This window comes from Balaenoptera physalus, assembly GCF_965194825.1.
Source record: "Balaenoptera physalus genome assembly, chromosome: 2".
NCBI classification, from domain to species: domain Eukaryota; kingdom Metazoa; phylum Chordata; class Mammalia; order Artiodactyla; family Balaenopteridae; genus Balaenoptera; species Balaenoptera physalus.
This window is the reverse complement of record NC_138883.1, coordinates 36,860,232-36,879,499: the sequence shown is the minus strand read 5'-3', so window position 1 is coordinate 36,879,499 and position 19,268 is coordinate 36,860,232. Positions and strand designations below refer to the sequence as shown.

Here is a 19,268-nt window from a genome sequence, read left to right as displayed (position 1 = left end):
AAGGGACTGTACTGTAAGATTAAAAGTGTTTTCTTTATTTTTTGTGTTTGTTTGTTTTTCATGTATTATTTGTGTGAAAAGTATTATAAACCTTTTACAGTATAGTACTATATAGCCGATTGTGTTACTTGGGTACCTAGGCTAATTTTGTTGGACTTACGAACTTGCACTCAGAACGGAACTCGTTCGTATGTAGGGGACCGATTGTATTAGATATCTAAGTGGAAATGCAAATAGGATATGAGAGATGAACTCGAGTTCAGAAGAGAGATCCAGTTTGGAGATATAAATGAGGGGGTTTTCAATCTACTGGTGGTATTTGAAATACTGGGACTGTCTGAGCTACAGGTGAGTGATTGTAGACAGAGAACCCTGAGGGACTCCAAAGTTACAGCGTGAGGGAGACGAGGAAATAGCAAAGGCCGGTACTAGACACTGCAAGAAGAAGGTATTTCAAGGGGAAGGGAATGATCAACCCTGTCACATGCTGCTAGGAGCTCAGGTAGAAAGATGAGACAAAGGCTGAGACTGGCCTTTGGATTTAGCAATTAGAAGTTTAACGGGGACTTGACACGAGCCAATGGGGAAGCCAGTTTGGAATGGGTTCAAGAGAGTGGGAGGAGAGGAATTGGAGCTACTGGTAGAGAGGGAATGGGAAATGGGGAGGTAGCTGAAGAAGGAGTGGAATCAAGAAGGTTAAAAATGTCTTTTTTTTCCCCCATGAATGGAGAAGTAGCCTGTCTGTGGGTGATGGGCATGATCAAGTACAGGAACAATTTGATGTCTTAAGAGAGTCAAGGGAGAATGGGCATGAGGGGGAGGGAGGGATTGGCCCTAGGTAAGAGCTGGGTAACACTTGTATCCAGGAGACAGGAGGGACGGACTGGGAAGGCAGAGTAGGAGACCACAGATGCAGGTAGAGAAGTAATTGCGGGGGAGAAAAATTAATTCCCTAGCAGGATAATGGATGAGTTCTCTCCATTTTCCAAACTCTCCAAAATATGTATTATTACATAGATTTGCAAGATATTAAAGGAAACAATCCTTGCTGACATATGGACTTGTGTGAGTAATGCAGTGAGAACAGTTTTAAAGCTTACTCTAGAAGTTACTCTAGGGTCAGCAGTGCCCTCTAGTGGTTCATTTAGACCTTTACTTTTTTTTCTTATTTTCTTGCTCTAGATAGAAGTGCAAAATAACACTATCCACATTTTATTTTTTTAAAAAACAATTACAGTTCACAGTTTAATTTAGAAAAATATCATGCATTGGGTAAAATAAACCCAAACCATCTGCAGTCCAAGCTGGAGTGACTATTAATTAATTATCATTGCTAAGGCTTTCTCTTGTAAATACATCATTCTCTCTGCCATACCGCCAGTATTTATGTACATTCTGCTTCTTGAATGAGTCATTTTATTAAACTCAGAGGAAGGACGACTGGTGGGCCGCTGCTGATCCACGGCTGAAAAATCTTCTTGATGCTACGAAGAGTATAAACTCCTCATATTTTCCATTCCTTGTTTCACTTGATTTTGTTGTCATTGGGTTTCTTCTGCCTGGTATGTTCTCTCAACCTGGGTGAGTTAACTCATTTCCTCATGATCTTCCAGACTACCTTCAGTCTCCCATGCTATGCAATCTCACAGTGTGCTGTGCTTCTTTCTCCCTCATGCCATTTCCCTCAACTGCAATAAAACAGTCAATTCTGTAATGATTGTTTAGTGTCTGTTTCTTCTGGTAAATCACGAGACCCGTAAGGGCTGAGAATGTGTGTGGCTTGTTCACCACTCTCTCCTCAGCACTTAGTTCAGTGCCCAGCGCATGAACAGACACTATCCTGCAGGAGACCCTTGCCACGCCCCCATTAACATGGTTCAGATCCCACTGTGGAGGAGATTGCATTTCAGAAATAGAATTCTGTTTCCTGAATACAATTGGCAATTGCTTTAGGTGTACCAGTAACAGATGTAATAATCTGTTACAAAACTGTTCCAGCTACTCTTTCAGTAGCTCAGTTTAAATTTCTAGCTGGCAAAGCAACGCTTTACAAAGAAGGCAGAATCCTTAGATATAACCCAGACCTTAACAGATCATTTTTTCCTAAATAGAACTAAGGGAAAGACAATAAGATGCCAATGCAGAGGAAATAATAATGAGACTATTTCACGTTGTACAGCCATATCTGTGACCCTAACCGACACAGTCCTACTTATTCCCAGATTTAGAAATATTCTGGCACCTCCAGGACTTAACTCAGCAACGGTATCTCTAAAATGGACAGGGTGATAGTGTTTACCTACCTGAGGCCCTTAGGCCATCCCAGCCTCATCCTTAGACACCGGAGACTGAGAACAGGGGAATGGCTGGCTGTGAAGGATCGCACCACGGTTCCCTGGGTCCTAGACATGTGGCTTGGAATTTAGTGGGAACAGAGTAAAATGCTCCGAGCAGGAAGTTGGGTTTGTGTCTATCTGGAAAGTCTGCTATTATCTTATCTTCTCCCACCCCCAAAACCCTCACCCCCACTCTAAATAGTTTAACCTCTTGGTGTTATAATTTTGGTGCAGTCTTTTTGTTGTGGGCCCTGAAAGAGGTCCTCTTCTATTGCTTGTCCAAAGGTAGCAGGGTTTTCCTAAAATCACTACTTGAACATTTAATGGAGGCATATATGATGATTAACCCCACTCAATAGGAATTTCTTTCATTCAGAACCCCTTCAGATTAAACATCAGAATGAATACAAACACACATGAGTATATTTATGGCGTGTTCTGTCAAGCTTGCTGGTCCTTCCCTCATGAGGCTCTTCCCCATGTTGTTCACACGGACGGCTCCTTGTCATCCTTCAGGTCTCGGCTTACATGTCACTTACTCAGAGAGGCTTGGCCAGACCACCCAATCTAATTAGTCCCCTCCTCCTTTACTTCCTCTCATAGACCCTGTTATTTTTCTTCATACAATTCATCACAAGTGTTCACAGATTTTTTTGTGTTCGTTCACTTAATTCTGTCAATTCCATTAGGCTGTAAGGTTCTCAAGGCGGGGGGCACCTTGTTTGTTTTGTTCACTTTTGTATTTTTGAGGCCTAGCACGGGTGCCTGACATGTAGTAGGTGCTCTATAAAAAAAATTGCTGAATAAATGAGTGAATACTTTCTTGGTTGTTTCACTTACACTTGTCCCGTCTACTGAGTTTTAGTTCCTGCTACTGCACTGTAACCCCCAAATTGATAGGAGAGAATTGCAGTGCCACTTCCCTCCATCACTGACTACTGAGATGGCAATTCCTTTGTGGAGAAGCTGCTGGCTTCTCCTGGGCGGTTGTCATGTAGCCAAAGGTGCTCAATAATTCTGTTCACAATAGTATGACTGAGGCAATCAGGAGAGCTGTCAGAAATGCCTTTAAAAGTTACCCTCATTGGGTTCTTGGGCACCCGAAACTGTGAACTACTGACATAAGTAAGTGAGAATGAGCAGAACGTTGAAAAGGTGTGTGTGTGGGAAATGAAATTCAGACGTACACGTCCTTCCTTGCGCGCCAGGAAACTGAGCCTCTTGCAGCAGCGCCTCTGACCAATGGGGGGCGGCAGCATTCCAGCAACTCACTCCCTGAGGTTGTGTAGGCGGCAGGAGCGATTCGCGTTCAAAATCTTTTGACTCTACCCGCTCTCCGTAGCGCCTTAGCCCGCTAGAGTTTCAAGGCGCGTTGTTCTTTGACGAAGCTGAGTCCTATACACCGCCTGCTGCTTTCCAGAGCATGGCTTCTCCGAGTTCCTTCACCTACTGTTGCCCTCCATCTTCCTCCCCTGTCTGGTCAGAGCCGCTGTACAGTCTGAGGCCCGAGCACGCGCGGGAGCGGTTGCAGGACGACTCGGTAGAAACAGTCACGTCCATGGAACAGGTGAGCTGGCTTGACTGGGCGAGGCGCCCGCGCGGGGGTTTCTGGGAGCGGGAGTCTGGTCCTCAGGGCCGCCGGTGTGCGGAACCCACCCGGGAACTACAGCTCCCACAGTGCACCGCGGCGTCCCCCCTCTCTGGGAAGCTCCCGGCGCCCAGGCTTGGGCTGGAGAGTGGAATGCTTGTGGGGCCGGGTTGGGGAGGGGTCGTTGTCAAGGTTGGAGGGAGAGGACAGTACCTGGGTCCCCTCTGCCTTAGGGAGCGGAGAGAATCTTGTTCTGTGCCTGGAGGACTGAAGCAGCCCGGCTGGGTCGGACAGCCCACTCCATTTTGCCAGACATCGGGAGGTTCTCGTATGGATAATGCACTTTCCCCACCCTGCTCATAGTTTTGGGACATAGAGGGGAAAAGAAGTGGCCAGACTACGGTCATGCCATTCCGTGATGTTTAATTTATGACCCACAGTGCCAGGTTTGACGCCTGCCTCGTGGGGGGACATTTTAGTAGCCATTCAATCATTTGAGCACCAGCAGTGTGTTGGTCACAATGTCGAACTCTGGAAATGCAAAGAAATAAAACAGCCCCTGATCTGGAGCATGGCACAGCCTGGTTGGGGAAGACAGAGAGGAAGACAGCACAGTTTGGGAAGTGCTGTAATAAGAGTGTGAATTTTGTACTACTTGCCATTCACTGAGGCCTCGAAGTAGATGGGACCTATCACTTTGAAACGTGTTTGCAGAATGAGTAGTGAATTATAGTTTTGTTTTTCTTCTCGTTCCTCAATTGGAATTGGTCCCAAGTTAGTTATTATGGAAATGGTTACCCATCTGTCACTAGGAGAAGTGATCAGAATGATTTTTTTTTAGCACTAACAAGTAAGCATCAGGCTGCTTACTAAAATAAGATCTCTTAGTAAGATCAATCCCTAGGCTTAATCTTAGAGGGACCTGCTTTGATTTTCATGCCTGAGGTTGGAAGCCTCAATTTTGGCAAAAATTAGTAATGATAATTATTATATTGTATATTTATGACTAAAATAACAAAAACAAGGGCTTGAATACACACGTATACACATAGTAGCAGAGGGAATATTTTAACTAGAGATTTAAGTTTCATGGGTTTTAGGGTAGAAAGGAAACTTACCTTTTGAATCTAGCTTCCCAGGTTAGTTAGCCCACCAGTGTGTCCTTCTACAGAAATCTTCTGCAAAAAAATTGCAAAGAAATCTCCCATCAATGAAAAAGCTACTACAGGATCTTTGCAGTATTCCTAAGTGATGGATTGTTGAGTGGATTCAGGTCAAGCCTTTTTCTTTTTATCTGACCTAAGACTATGGGGTCACCTTTTGCGTAGTTAACTGAATTGACCCAGCAGATAAGGCTATGGATAGATAAAATGTTAGTGGAGAAAAGGGAATCAGAATTTGGTCTAATTTACGGACCAGAACAGAGACTTCCATGGTCAGAGGGGTAAGTCAAAAACAGGAGCATCACCAGGAGCTTTACTGATCTGCTCTTTCTCTTTTGCTTACACTATTTTTTCAGTCACATGCCCTGCTTAGTTCCTATGAGGGAAAAACCAGCACTTATGTTCTAAGTGCTTAGATATAATGAGCAATGCAGAAATGGATGCAACAAGGTACTGGCCTGCAAAAGGGTTGACCAAGGTCTGGGCCAGGTGTGGAAACTAGGTTCTGATATGGAGCACTGGTACTGTAGGATGTCTTTCAGATCTAGGCCCAACTGTGTGGTGGATAGTAAAGCATCTTATACTTCTTTTCCATGTCATTATTCCAGCTCACACTTTAACAGTCTAGGATAAACAGTTCCAGATCATAGGAAGATAACATAGTATCTCATTCTCGTGGCTTCCTCAATGTTTTAATAATCATTATAGTGTCCATTTATTGGGTTCCATACCCAATAAATGCTCTCCATACATTGTATCATTCAATCCTTACACATTTTACAGATGAGAAGACTGAGTCTTAGAGAAGGACTAGGTTGGTAGGTTAATGATGATATAGTCATAAGAAAAAACAACCTTGCTAGGAGTTGTTTACAGAAGACACTGCTGTTATTCCTTTGGTTCTGACTGAAGATTCCATTTATTCTTAGGGGTTTACTGACAGCACTCAATTTTGTGCCATTGCCAATAAAAAATGCTTGTCACCTGCTTCCTATCTGATTATCAGGAGCCTATTTATTTGCTTAACAATGATTTGATAATAGGAGTTAAACCTCTGAACAGTGGAAAGAGTCCTTAGCTATGGGTTCTTCTGTTCCATTCATTCATTTTCATTCATCCAACAAATAAGTGAGTGCCTTCTTTGTGCCAGGCACTGTTCTAGACACTGGGCATAAGGGAGTGAACAAAAGAGGCCAAGTGGATGCCTTTATGAAACTTTTGTTCTAGGCCAGAGAGGCAGTCAATTAAAAAGGAGAAAAAAATATCTATCTATCCATCTATCTATCTAATGTTAGAGAGAAGTGCTGTGGAGAAAAATAAAGCAAGATAAGGGAGATAGATGTGCCAGGCATGGGTGGGATAGGAGCAAGGGAGGTTTTTATATAAGGTGGTAAAGGAAACCTCTGCTGATGTAATGTTTTAGCTGAGAGCTGAAGTAGGTGAGGGGACAAGCCATGTGTGTATCTGGGGGAAAAGCATTCTGGGCAGAGAAGGCAGCAAGTACAAAGGACCTGAAGCAGGGGTGTGCCTGGTGAGCAGAGAGCCACTGAGTAGAGAGGTTAGCAAACAGAACAGGAGATAAGGTTGGATCTCGTACTTTCAGATACCCTGATTGAGATGGGAAGCCATTTGGCTGAATAGCTTCCATTTACCTCCCCAGATTCACCCTACCCTTTTCTACCCTGCTCTGTAGATGTGCCCTAGGAGGTGGACCTGCACTGACAGGCAACCTTGCTTTCTGCCTTCTGTTTGCATTTGGCCATGGGGAGTATTGATAGGGGATGAGAGTGAGGGAGAAGGATGAGACTGGCATATATATTCCCTTCCCGCAGGATTGTGTGGGCTGGAGTGTCTCTAGACTTAAGGTCACATCTCCAATTAGGTGCCTTCTCTGTGGAGCTCTCTGTCTCCCTCTCTACCCCTTCTCTTCACATTTCAGGTCTAGAAGGGGATGAAGTACCCTTGTGTTGCTAGCCCCTGTGTTATGATATGAACTCTCCTCAAATCACCCACTTTGAATGTGCCATCTGCTTCCTACCAGGAGTCAGACTGATCTATGATTGGAGGGTTTTGACACAGTCTGTTGAGCATTTCAGCAGGCTCATTTAGGTCACTGTTGAGAGTAGATTGTGAGGAGGCGAGCGTGGGTGCAGGGAAACCAGTTAGTGGCTGTTGCAGTACTGCAGGTGACACGTGATGGCAGCTTCGCCTCAGGGCTGTGGTAGTAGAGGTAATGAGCAGTGGTGAGATTCTGGGTATCTTTTGAAGGTCTCTGTTGTGACAGGCTGTTTTATTTCTTGACAAGCTGATGAATTTGATGCTCGGAGAACCTTTTATGACTCCAGAAAGCAAGATGTGGTTGTATTATTAGTGATTGTCTTCCTTTTTTGTGCCACCTGCAGTCACCCCATTGCAAATGCTCTGTGATTCAGGCCGGTAGGGTAATACTGGTACAATCTCAGAGGTAGCAGGTTTGCCAACAACAGTTGTTACTGAAGGTACTACTTTTGTTTTCCCTTTAGACTGCCCTTGAACAGGGGCAGAAACATTCTCCATTTGAAATGGCATGATGTCATTAGACAACATTCAGTCAAGTGCCAGTCAACTCTGAGGGGAATCTAGAAGAATTATTTGTCTCAGTCAAAATTCTTTTCTCTTAGAGGGAAAAAAAAAAAAAAGAATATGCCGGAAGCAATCACAGAATGACTCAGCAGAGCATGTAATGAAGTGCTAAATTATGACTGCATTGCATGAGGATTTCAGGGAGTGGAAGCCGATCTGTCGTGGGGTGAGGCGGTAAGGACGACTTCATGGAGGATGTGGGACCGGGGTTAGGCTGTAAAGGATGGAGTTGGGGCGGCAGCCATGCCAGTGGGAGGAGCCGTTACGAGGGAAAGACCTGGTTGGCTGTGGTAGGGAATTAGGTCAGCTGGATGGGTGGGGCTGACCTGGTGATGAATGAGTGCTGGTGGCGGGTGGGGACTGGATGGAGACCCAGGCTAAAGAGCTTGGCTGCAAGTGACGGGCACTGCACCACTGCAGATCCTGAAGGAGGGAACATTAGGGATCCAGGAATGAATCCCGAACTCCTGCTGTTGACTTGTTTCAGGTTCTAGTATCTGAAAGATTATTAAATAGAGGTGGAGCAGGTCCCTTAATATAGTCACACTAACTAGATTTTTATGCTTCTGATAGACGGGACCAGAGCCCTGCTTGTTAAGTGGTCAGTAGGCTAGCTATGTGAATCAATTTTATCTTATTGAAATTCAGCATATACCATGTTGCCCAACTATAAGAAAGTGCAAATATCAAAATTTCCCCATTTTCCCTATTAAAAAGTCCCCTAAAGTGTTTTTTGGTCAACTCGAGAATACACATACTATTAGGTATGCAGGTAAACAAACCAAATGCTTGTTTACACGATTTGCATTTTAAATTTAGGTACCTATGCCTATTTAAAATCACATACTTTATAAAATCACACTAATTTAGAAATACTGTTCTTTCTCCTCCTCATATTCGTAAAACATTTGTCTTCAAACTCTTCACATCCATCTTTGACCTTTGTGTTTTTATCATCACTGGAGCTATACTTTGGATCAGTGAATATGTTTTTGCAGACCACACTTTCAGTTTTTTGAGATACATCCCTTTTAAATATGGAGAAGATATTGAATATTTTATCACAAGTTACAATTATAATTCTTTTACAGTGTGTCCAGTTGGTGCATATCTTTGATCATCACAACTTAAACACTTTATTAACTTTTAAAGTGATCTTTAAAAGGGTTTACAGTGGCAGTTTGCACATGCAAGTGTGAGTTCATATCCCCAGGAATTAAATCTGTGTTTAATTTGTCTCCTTTCATTGATACCATCAGCTGACTTCTGTAGGCAGCCAACACCAGACCTTGACTGAGGTTGTTTCAGGATGATGTGTCAACCCCAACTCGCACTTTGTATTCAAAATAAGGAATTGAAAGAACTCCCCACAGCAAGAGTTACTTTGTAAGGATTTCTTATAAGGTGACTTGTTTTTTCTGAGGGATAATTTTTTTTTAGGAAGAATCCTTTTCTTATAGTTAATATATTAATGATTCTTTTACCACATCTTCAGCATTAACATGAGTCTCAGGCAGCAAATCTGCTTTCTGGAAGGGTCCTCCTCTGGGAGAGAGGGGGAGATGTAGGGAGAAGGGAAGGTCTATGATACGAAAGTTGGTGCATCATGAGATTTGCTTTAGATAGAAGCTGTGAAAGAGAAAATTCCAAATGCATTTGTTGTTTTTTTACCACTCAGCTATGAATGGAAATTATACTGTGCTTCCGATTGGATTTCTAGAAGAATTCCAGGAGCTACCTTTTAAACAGAGCTATCAAGAATGCAGGCAGATGGTTAGATGTGCATATATGTTGCCATGGCACCTAAGTCTTGGGGACGTGGGTGCAGTCACTTCATCTCTGACCCCTAGATTCTCACACAATCTCTCCATCGTTGAAAACCACAAAGTAATATACATACTAGTTTATATCATGTACACAGACTATACACACACACACAAATAGATATTTATTAGTTTATATTATATAAAGATACATGTGCATATACATCCATATAAATATATAGTAGGGGAGGAAAAAACCTTTTCCTCTACCCAGCTTAGGTTCTCTAGCTGGGGCCCTGTAAATTAGACTGACCAAAGACAGATTAACAAGAGAAAAATAAACAGAAATTTATTAACATGTGCATTGTTGTGTACACACGGGAGCACCTATCGATGAGTCACCCAAAGGGGTAGTTAGAACTTGAGTTTATATGCCATTTTAGGCTAAAACAAAGAAAAGGGTTTGGGGCTTCTGGGTTGGGGAGACAACTTATGTTTCCCCTAAGTCCAGGAAAAGTATGGTAAACAAGAGTTGTTTAGTAAGGTTTGTTATTCGGATTTAAGTCCGTGCCTACTCCATAGATAAGAGTTGTTAGGAGTCCTCCACTTCCTGTTGTGGAGAGGGAGACATCTTTACAAAAGGAAACTTAATGCCCTGTTTTTAGAGCTTTTCCTTCACCTCCTGGTTATCACTGGCCTTTAGCTCAAAATAATCCATATGCCAACGAGGCATATTTTGGGATGGCATAGTCTAGGACTCCTCAATATGTATAGCCTTAACTTCAGCAAATGTAAAACCGTTCTGTACTTAGCAACACCTAGCCAGTGCCCCGTCAGGAGCAGGGGTAAACTTCTGGCAAGCTAGTAGACTTACCTCTGAACTCTTGTGTTCCCCTTTCGCCGTATCCTAAGTGATCACGTGCCTCATGACTGGAAAAGTGAGAGATGTACCGTTAGGACTTAGTTATGTTATAAAGAGGCTTGGGAGGGCAGGCAAGGGTTTTTCTAGGTATGTCTCTACTGGAGAGTTAGAATTGCTGGGTTGTAGGGTCTGTGCCTTTTCAGTGTTATTACCTGCTACCATGTTGCCCTCCATCGTGACTCTAGTAATTTAAGCACTAGTTAGTGGTGTACTGGAGATCTGTTTTGTCCACATCCTCTCTAAGACTTGATATTGTTAGTGGTCAGCGGTCTTAATTTGGGAAAAATAGTATCTTTTACATATGTTCCAAATATCTTCCCCTAGGCTCTTGTTTGCCTTTAACCTTGCTTATATTTATGTTCTTCTTTGTCTTTTTCCTTATAGTTTGGGCTTTTTGAAGAAATCTTTCTCTATCCCAAGAATATAAAGATATTCTCCTATACGCTGTTTTAATGACTTGACTCAAGTTTTTCATGTTCAAGTTTAATCAACCTGGAATTTATTTATTTATTTTTAGGATGAGAGGTAGGAAGTAATTTTTATACCAGCAACACTTACTGTCCATGTTTTTTCCTTTGATATTGGATTTTCCCATCTCTGCCTTAAACCAAGTTTTCATATATGCATTGGCTTTTAGGAATTCTTTAATGAAAAATGCTGTTAGAGGAGGATTATTGAATATTATAGCATAGTGATGATAAGCACCTGTCCTTTGAATGAGGCAGGTTACTGCTCATAACATAGCCTGTGGATCTGTAGGCCATTGGGAACTTTTTTCTAGTGTTCATTTTGGTTTATGATTTAAACTTAGTTTTCCTTCGTTACTTCTGGAACACCTGATGTTAAAACAAGGTTTTTTTTTTTTTTTCTTTAATTTTTATTTTATTTTATTTATTTATTTATGGCTGTGTTGGGTCTTCGTTTCTGTGCGAGGGCTTTCTCTAACTGCGGCAAGTGGGGGCCACTCTTCATCGCGGTGCGCGGGCCTCTCACTATCGCGGCCTCTCATGTTGCGGAGCACAGGCTCCAGATGCGCAGGCTCAGTAATTGTGGCTCACGGGCCCAGCCGCTCTGCGGCATGTGGGATCTTCCCAGACCAGGGCTCGAACCCGTGTCCCTTGCATTGGCAGGCAGATTCTCAACCACTGCGCCACCAGGGAAGCCCAAAACAAGGTTTTTTTAAGGGAATTGGCAGTGAGGGCAGTGGGTCTCAAACCTGGCTGACCATTAGAATCACCTGGGGAGCTTTTGGTCTTCCCCACCACCCCGGGTTGTACCCTAGACCCATTAAAACAGAACCTTTGAGGGTGGGACCCAGGCATCAGTATTTTTTAAGCTCCTCAGGTAATTCTAATATGCAGCCAGGGTTGAGAACCCATGGTTCATAAAGGATCTCAGCCTTGATAGAGAGGAATGCCAGCTGGTTAAGGAGACTAGGTCAACTCTGACCTCCCTCTGAATTTTGTACTCAAAGTATTAGGATATTTGTTCAGAGGAATGTTTTACCTTCTCACCTTCATTTATCCTTTGCTAATTAAGAAGAAGAAAAGTGTGGTGAGCAGGTTAAAAAAAAACCAGCAATAATTATAAGTTAAGAAAGTCCTATTTGAAGTCAAACTCAAGCATCAGCCTCTGAGCTGAAATCCAGTGACTGTTACCACTACTAAAAAAAAAACCTTTGATCTATCAAAATCAGCATGCATCAGAATCCTCTGGAGGACTTGTTAAAAAGAATCCTATGGGTGGGCCCCATCCCAGTAGTTTCTGATTCTATACGTCTATGACCTGAGAGTTTACTTTTTTTTTTTTTAATTTTTTATTTTATTTATTTATTTATTTATGGCTGTGTTGGGTCTTCGTTTCTGTGTGAGGGCTTTCTCTAGTTGCGGCAAGTGGGGGCCACTCTTCATCGCGGTGCGCGGGCCTCTCACTATCGTGGCCTCTCCCGTTACGGAGCACAGGCTCCAGACGCGCAGGCTCAGCAATTGTGGCTCACGGGCTTAGTCGCTCCGCGGCATGTGGGATCTTCCCAGACCAGGGCTCGAACCCGTGTCCCCTGCATTGGCAGGCAGATTCTCAACCACTGCGCCACCAGGGAAGCCCGAGAGTTTACATTTTTAACAAGATCAGCCTGGTTGCAGGTAAACTGCCTCTGAGCTACTTGATCTAATGGTTGCTGTTGCTGGTTTTTTAATCCATTCTCCTATTGATGGACAACTGAGCTGTTGCCAGATTTTGGATATAATGAATAATGCTGCTATAAACATTCTCGTAGAAGTCTTTTTATGATCATGTGTTTTCATGGGTAAAAACCTACAGGTGGAATTGTTGGATCACAGGGTAGGTGTATGTTTAGTTTTAAACGAAACTGCTGGCCTTTTCCAGAGTGATCAGACATGTTACACTCTCATCAGCAATGTGTGAGGGCTCTGGTTCCTCTACATCCTTGCCAACATTTGGTGTTTTCCCTCTTTTCAACTTTAGTCATTCTGCTGGTGGGTGTGGCAAGGTATTGTTAAAGAAAAAATTATTCATGACACTTGTTAAAGGAAGACTTTATTCAAGGAGGACTGCTATGATGGGGTTTTGCAGTAGGGGAGAGAGATTGGGCTCAAGTCTGAAAACAGCAAGGAAAGGTGGGAATTTATAGTCAAGGAGCAAGGTGGGGGGATTGGTGGATGGTAAATTAGTAAGAGGAATCATCGAAGGTAGGTGGGGAATCTGGCTAAACTGACTTAAAAGGATTCCTCGTGAAGGCAGGCCAAGGTGGTCAGACATCACTGGGGGATGGTGGAGGATGAGGAACCTGATCAGACAGTGGGGACGGGGGATTCTTGCTAAACCAACTTAGCAGGATTCTTGCTAAAAATAGGTGATACGATGATGGACACAGAAGTATAAAAGTCAAGGCCTAGTTGGGAGGAGGATTCAGAGGAGCCTGACGAAAGTTTGGTCAAGGAAAGTCTCTGCTGGTGTCACACTGTAGAGTATTTGCTTTTAAATGGACAGAAACACTCTCTAATTGGTTTAAACATTTATTTAGCTACTATACATATATATGTACTGGTCTGTGTGTGTGTGCAGATGTATTTGACTTTTCAAAAATCTTTCTTATACCTAGATAAAGTAGTTGTGATGGAATCTTGGTTCCTCCAACTTTTTATTACAAAAAATGTCAAATATACAGAAAAATTGACAGTATCTGTTTGTCCTCCACCTAATCCCCCCTGCTGCCATATAAACTGTTCAAGGATAAATTTTAAAAGAAGATAAAATCATGACTCACACAAATATAAAATGAACACATGTCCAAGATTTTATTTGACTCATGGACCCAGTAAGATATTACAACTAGTTCAGACAGGAACTCAACATACCACCTTTACAGTCAGATAGGGATGCTGAAGTAAATTTGCAAATGGATGCAAAACTGGGCAATATTCATAGGGTTACAATTACTTGCATTTTACTAGATACAATTTGTATTTCTCTGGACAGAAATTGTTTGCATTACTATCAGTTTTCTGCAAATTCTACCTCTACAGAATTGTGAGATAGTCTTGTCAAGGACAAAGGTGGAGGGACTTCCCTGGCGGTCCAGTGGTTAAAGACTTCTTGCTTCCGCCACAGGGGGCATGGGTTCCATCCCTGGTCAGGGGAACTAAGATCTCACATGCTGTACAGCTCGGCCCCCCCCCAAAAAAAGGACAAAGGTGGAGATAACCCAGTTGAAACCATGCACCTCAGATTGGGACTCAAACCCAGCCAAAACTCGGATTGGGACTTGAACCCGGCCAAAATCCAGATTGGGACTTGAACCCATGAGGCTGGGACTTGAACCTGGCCAAAACCCAGTCTTCCAACTGAGATCACACACCTGGTTTCAGAACTTAATGAAGCTCAGGTTCTTGATGTCTCATCGCAGAAAGAATTCAGCGAGAGACAAAGTGATAGATAAGAAGTGGATTTATTTAGAGAGAAACACACTCCACAGACAGAGTGTGGGCCATCTCAGAAGGTGAGAAAGGCACCAGGGTAAGGGGTTGTCAGTTTTTATAGGGGTGGGTAATTTCATAGGCTAATGAGTGGGAGGAGTATTTCAGCTATTTTGGGAAGGGGCGGGGATTTCCAGGAATTGGGCCACCGCCCACTTTTTGATCCTTATGGTCGGTCTTAGAACTGTCTTGGTGCCTGTGGGTGTGTCATTTAGCTTCCTGATGTGTTACAATGAGTGTATACTGAGGCTCAAGGTCTAATGGAAGTTGACTTGTCTGCCATCTTGGACCCATTTGGTTCTAATCAGTTTATGTCATGTCCTCGGGCTATGTCATTCTTTCAAGGGTAGTGCCCTGCCCCCTTCCCTCCTGTTTCATTCCCCCCTCAGAGATTTTATCCCATATTCTTATGGGAAGCAAAAGGGTTATGGTCTGTCTTCTGTAACTGCTTCAGTAGGGGCGTCGACCCTGCCTGTCAGGGAGTAAAAATCTCTGGATGCCTGATCTAGGGGCCCCAGGGGCAAGACAGCTCCTTGTTCTAAGTCAGTATGGGCTGGGGCTGGAATCCTCGCATAGCCATCATCTTGGTGTGGAACTGTTGTAACTGCTTCCAAGGCCTTTCTATGAATCTCCTTGATGATGAAGCACTTTTTGTAACAGCATCAGAGTACAAAAATATCTGTAAATGACAAAAGACTTAAAAGCCATGGTTAAACATCTGATAACAGTGTAATCGATAAAGAAACTTGGTTATAATAACCAGAATTACGAATGATTACATTTAACTTAACATACCAAATAATCCTAGTTAAATATTTCTCTTTAAGATACTTCAGGGGCCCTCTAAAGTACCCCAAAGTTAGCTGGAAATCAAAAGAAACTTAATTAAAATTTGACATTTGGGAAGCTTGTCAAGAAGTTTCAAAACACTTGGTCAAATAAGATCATAGGTCACTGTGATACAATACTTATTCCTTAACTAAAGTTACAGAAGATCTCAATAACAAATACAGATCACTTAAAAGGCAAAGAAACTCATACCAAATCCAATCTTGTCCCAGCCCATTCCCAGCAAAATCCATTTACCCAACTGAATTTAATCCAGTCTTAGAAAATCCTGATCATGTATAACTCTTTTCCGTATTCTTCATTCTTCACACCTTCTTTTAGTAAAAACACATATCTTACATTTCTTAGAAGTTTTTTTCACATTGAGTTACTTTTCTTGTTGACAAATTTGTAACAGAAAAAAGGTCTTATTTGACCTCTAATAAACCTAGGTACACCAGAAGGATGATACTTGACATTGATCATTGATGACTCTAACATGTCTGTGTTAATCAAACCAACAAGCTTAAGCCACCTTCAATACCAGATATCAGTTTAGTACTGAATATTTTTCAGATGACATGAACCTGAAATGCATTCTGGCCAGATTATTTTCTGTTTCTGAGTATTTATATAAGCACTTAATTTTTTTCCAGCCAATTAAGTAGAGCTCTTTTACGAATTCATTTTTGGCAATATCACACGCCTACAACACACATATAGATACATATGAACACACAAACAAACACAGAGGCCTCATAGTTCCCATTCCAAAATTTCAGTCCTGAGTCAGGTACAACATAAAACCTATCAGTTACAAGGGGTTGGATTCAAATTGGGCTTCTGGCAGATGGAACAAATCAAGGTCACCTATCTAGATGGCTAAACCCTTTTTACTAGTGTTTACAGAAAAGACACTTAGGATTTCTATTTATCCTTGACAAGTCAAGTTATAAATTACTTTACCCTCTTTTTTAAAATTTGCATTTAAAAAGGTGGCAGAGGTAAGTGTTCCTGAGAAGACCAGATGGGACATTTGCATCTCAAAGATACGGGCAAGTTCCTCCTAGGATGACTGTTTCTCTTTTGTTTAATACTTATAAGTCTCTTAAGATAAATAGGGAAGGTTTGGGGAGTGGTAAAAGGATTGGTGGGTTTTGGATTATTTTTGGAGCCACACCTCTGGTCCTGTAAAAACTACATTTATAAAACAAGGACAGTTTTGTTTTCTTTTTCAAAGAACTGGGTGGTTACCTCAATGATATTGAAGGACTGACCTACCCATTCATTTAAATTGGAAAGTTTTACTTTTCCTCCTTTAGCTTAGGGGAGAAGGCCTCTTCCAAAATTCCTATCAGGCTCTGAATATCAGCTGTGGTTAGTTTAGTCAGACCAGTGGCCTCCTGTTTTGGTAATCTATTTACAAACATTTTTGAGGATCTTCCCTAGGTTTAAGAAATTTGTACCTTATATTTAGACACTATATAACCCTTTTTACTTAGTAACCACCGGCTGGATGTCTTTGGCCAAGCCCAGAACCTCGATATTCCACATTCCAGGGTCTACTAAGTCTTTTATTTTAGCTTCAGATTATCTGTTCCTTTTTGCTTTTTGTTAGAACAATTTGGTGATGAGGGTGGTTCCCTTGCCCCTCAAGAAACAGAGTGGCCCCTACCTTAGTTAATAAATCTCTTCCCATTAAAGGGATGGGACAGTCAGGCACAAACAGGAAGGAATGTAAAAACAGCTGGCCATTGATCTTGCACAAAAGAGGTTCCAGGAAGGTGTGCCCCTGTCTCTTCCCTAACAACCCCATTACGTATTCCTTATGATTGCTAAGGTTTCCAATCCTTTGGGTTAAGACCAAGGTTGCACCAGTGTCTTTAAGAAATTCTGTCAAGTGGCCCACTACATCAATGACCACCCAAGGCTCAACATTAGTTATGTAGATGGTATCTCTAGGCAGAGCCACTTTCGGCCTTGGGCCCCTTCAGTCTTCTGATTGCAAAACCATCAATGGCTGAGGGGCCCCCGTCGCCCTCTGGCATATGGGGCATTCCCTCTTCCAATGCCCTGGCTGTTTGCAAAGGGCACATCAATCACAATCCTCCCTCCAGTCCGTTGTATCCACACAGGGTACACTGGCCTTGTATGGCTACCCATGGGCCTTGTGGTCTGCCAGGGCCAGGTTGGCCCAGAAAAGCCAGCTTCCCCTTTGGTGGTCTCTGAGTAGACAAAGCCATTGCCGTCATTTGAGCCTTTTGCATATTTCTCTGGGTGCGTTCAGCCTTTTCGACCATATCCCTATTACCGAAAACCAAATAAGCCAGTTGGAACAAATTGTTCATCAGAGTCTGAGGACCAGCAGTTGTTTTCTGAATTTTGCTCCTGATGTCTGGGGCAGACTGGGCTATGAAATGAGTAGCCAAAAGGGCCTGTACCTCGGGGGAGGAGGGATCCACGTTCCTTTGTTCCTTCGGGATCCATGGCCCTGTAGGGTGGGTCAGTTAAAATGTACTCAGTGTACTTCCTAGAGCTATCCCTCCAAGCTACACATGCCTTAAATTCCTTTTGGGTTCCATTGCCTAGATACAAGGCCATGGAAATTTGAACATAGGGTACTTCACTCAATTTTAAATTTCCTAACTCATGTTGTGGCCAAACCTGATTACATAACCTACTAAGTTTTTTCCTTTTCATTCCTGTTGTCCAAATCTTTCCCAGTCCCAGAGTATATGGCCCAGAGGGGTATTGGTTGGGATTGATGCAGCCTGACCCATTTTAGACAAGCTCCTGAGCTATCCAAAACTCCACTCTTAGGTCAAAATCCACCGTGCAATTTGGTGAAGCTTTGCACTTATGATTTTAGATGCTCTCCCTTCCAGGGTAGTCTCCCAACCAGGTGTTAGTGCCCAAAAAGTTATCACAAAGAAACAGCATAGAAGACATCCCCAATGGTGTTGACGATGAGCGAGAGTTGGTCTAGCTGTAAGTTGGGAATAAAGGGTCAGCACTTGTAAGGGTCAGAGGGAGGGGAGTAAGAGCAATAAAAAGTATACCTTGGTGGTCACACAGGTTTTCTGGGGTTAACAGAAGGAAGAAAGAAAGAAATAGAGCAGGAATGAACAAGAATGCAAGAATGTAGGAGAAAAACCTCAGAGTCAGGGAGATGAGTATAGAGATTAACAGTTCTGTCCTGGATCTGCTGTTGCATGTGCATAAGCAACAGGATTGACCTGCCGGTCAAAAATGAGCAGACATTGGCAGAGCGTCCTCCGCAGTACACCTGGCTCGCAGCATCGCATGGGCCTCTTTAGGACCAAGACCTAACTCTCAACATTCTTACCTTATCACCATCCCTTCGTGGTCGCCAGCTGAAACCATGCACCTCCGATTGGGCCTTGAACCCACGTGGCAGTACTCGAACCCAGCCAAAACCCTGATTGGGACTTGAACCCACGAGGCTGGGACTTGAACCTGGCCAAAACCCACAATTTTCCAACTGAGATCACACACCTGGTTTTAGGACTTAATGAAGCTCAGGTTCTTGATGTCTCATCACAGAAAGAATTCAGTGAGAGACAAAGTGATAGGTAAGAAGTGGATTTAGGGACTTCCCTGGTGGCGCAGTGGTTAAGAATGCGCCTGCCAATGTAGGAGACACGGGTTGGAGCCCTGGTCCGCGAAGATCCCATATGCCATGGAGCAACTAAGCCTGTACGCCACAACTACTGAGCCTGTGCTCTAGAGCCAGCGAGCCACAGCTACCGAGCCCATGTGCCACAACTACTGCAGCCCGCGGTGCCTAGAGCCTGTGCTCCGCGACAAAGAGAAGCCACCACAATGAGAAGCCTGCACACCGCAACAAAGAGTAGCCCCTGCTTACCACAACTAGAGAAAGCCCCGGGCACAGCAATGAAAACCCAAGGCAGCCAAAAAATAATAAATAAATGAATAAATAAATAAATAAATAAATTTATTTTTTAAAAAAAAGAAGTGAATTTATTTAGAGAGAAACACACTCTACAGACGGAGTGTGGGCCATCTCAGA

General features: G+C 43.0%; 1 protein-coding gene across 4 annotated transcripts in view; it reads left to right on the top strand.

The window, feature by feature from the left end:
* The window catches only part of LOC309655875 (protein farnesyltransferase subunit beta), a 78,591-nt gene continuing 59,323 nt past the window's right edge, over positions 1 to 19,268 (top strand). Inside the window, exon 1 of one of the 4 annotated variants that reach the window (XM_082451742.1) lies at positions 1 to 3,903. In XM_082451742.1, coding sequence (XP_082307868.1) covers positions 3,760 to 3,903 — 144 coding nt within the window. In that variant the 5' untranslated portion in view covers positions 1 to 3,759. The remainder of the gene's footprint in view (positions 3,904 to 19,268) is intronic. The other 3 variants (XM_082451743.1, XM_082451744.1, XM_082451745.1) reach the window with 3 other exon arrangements.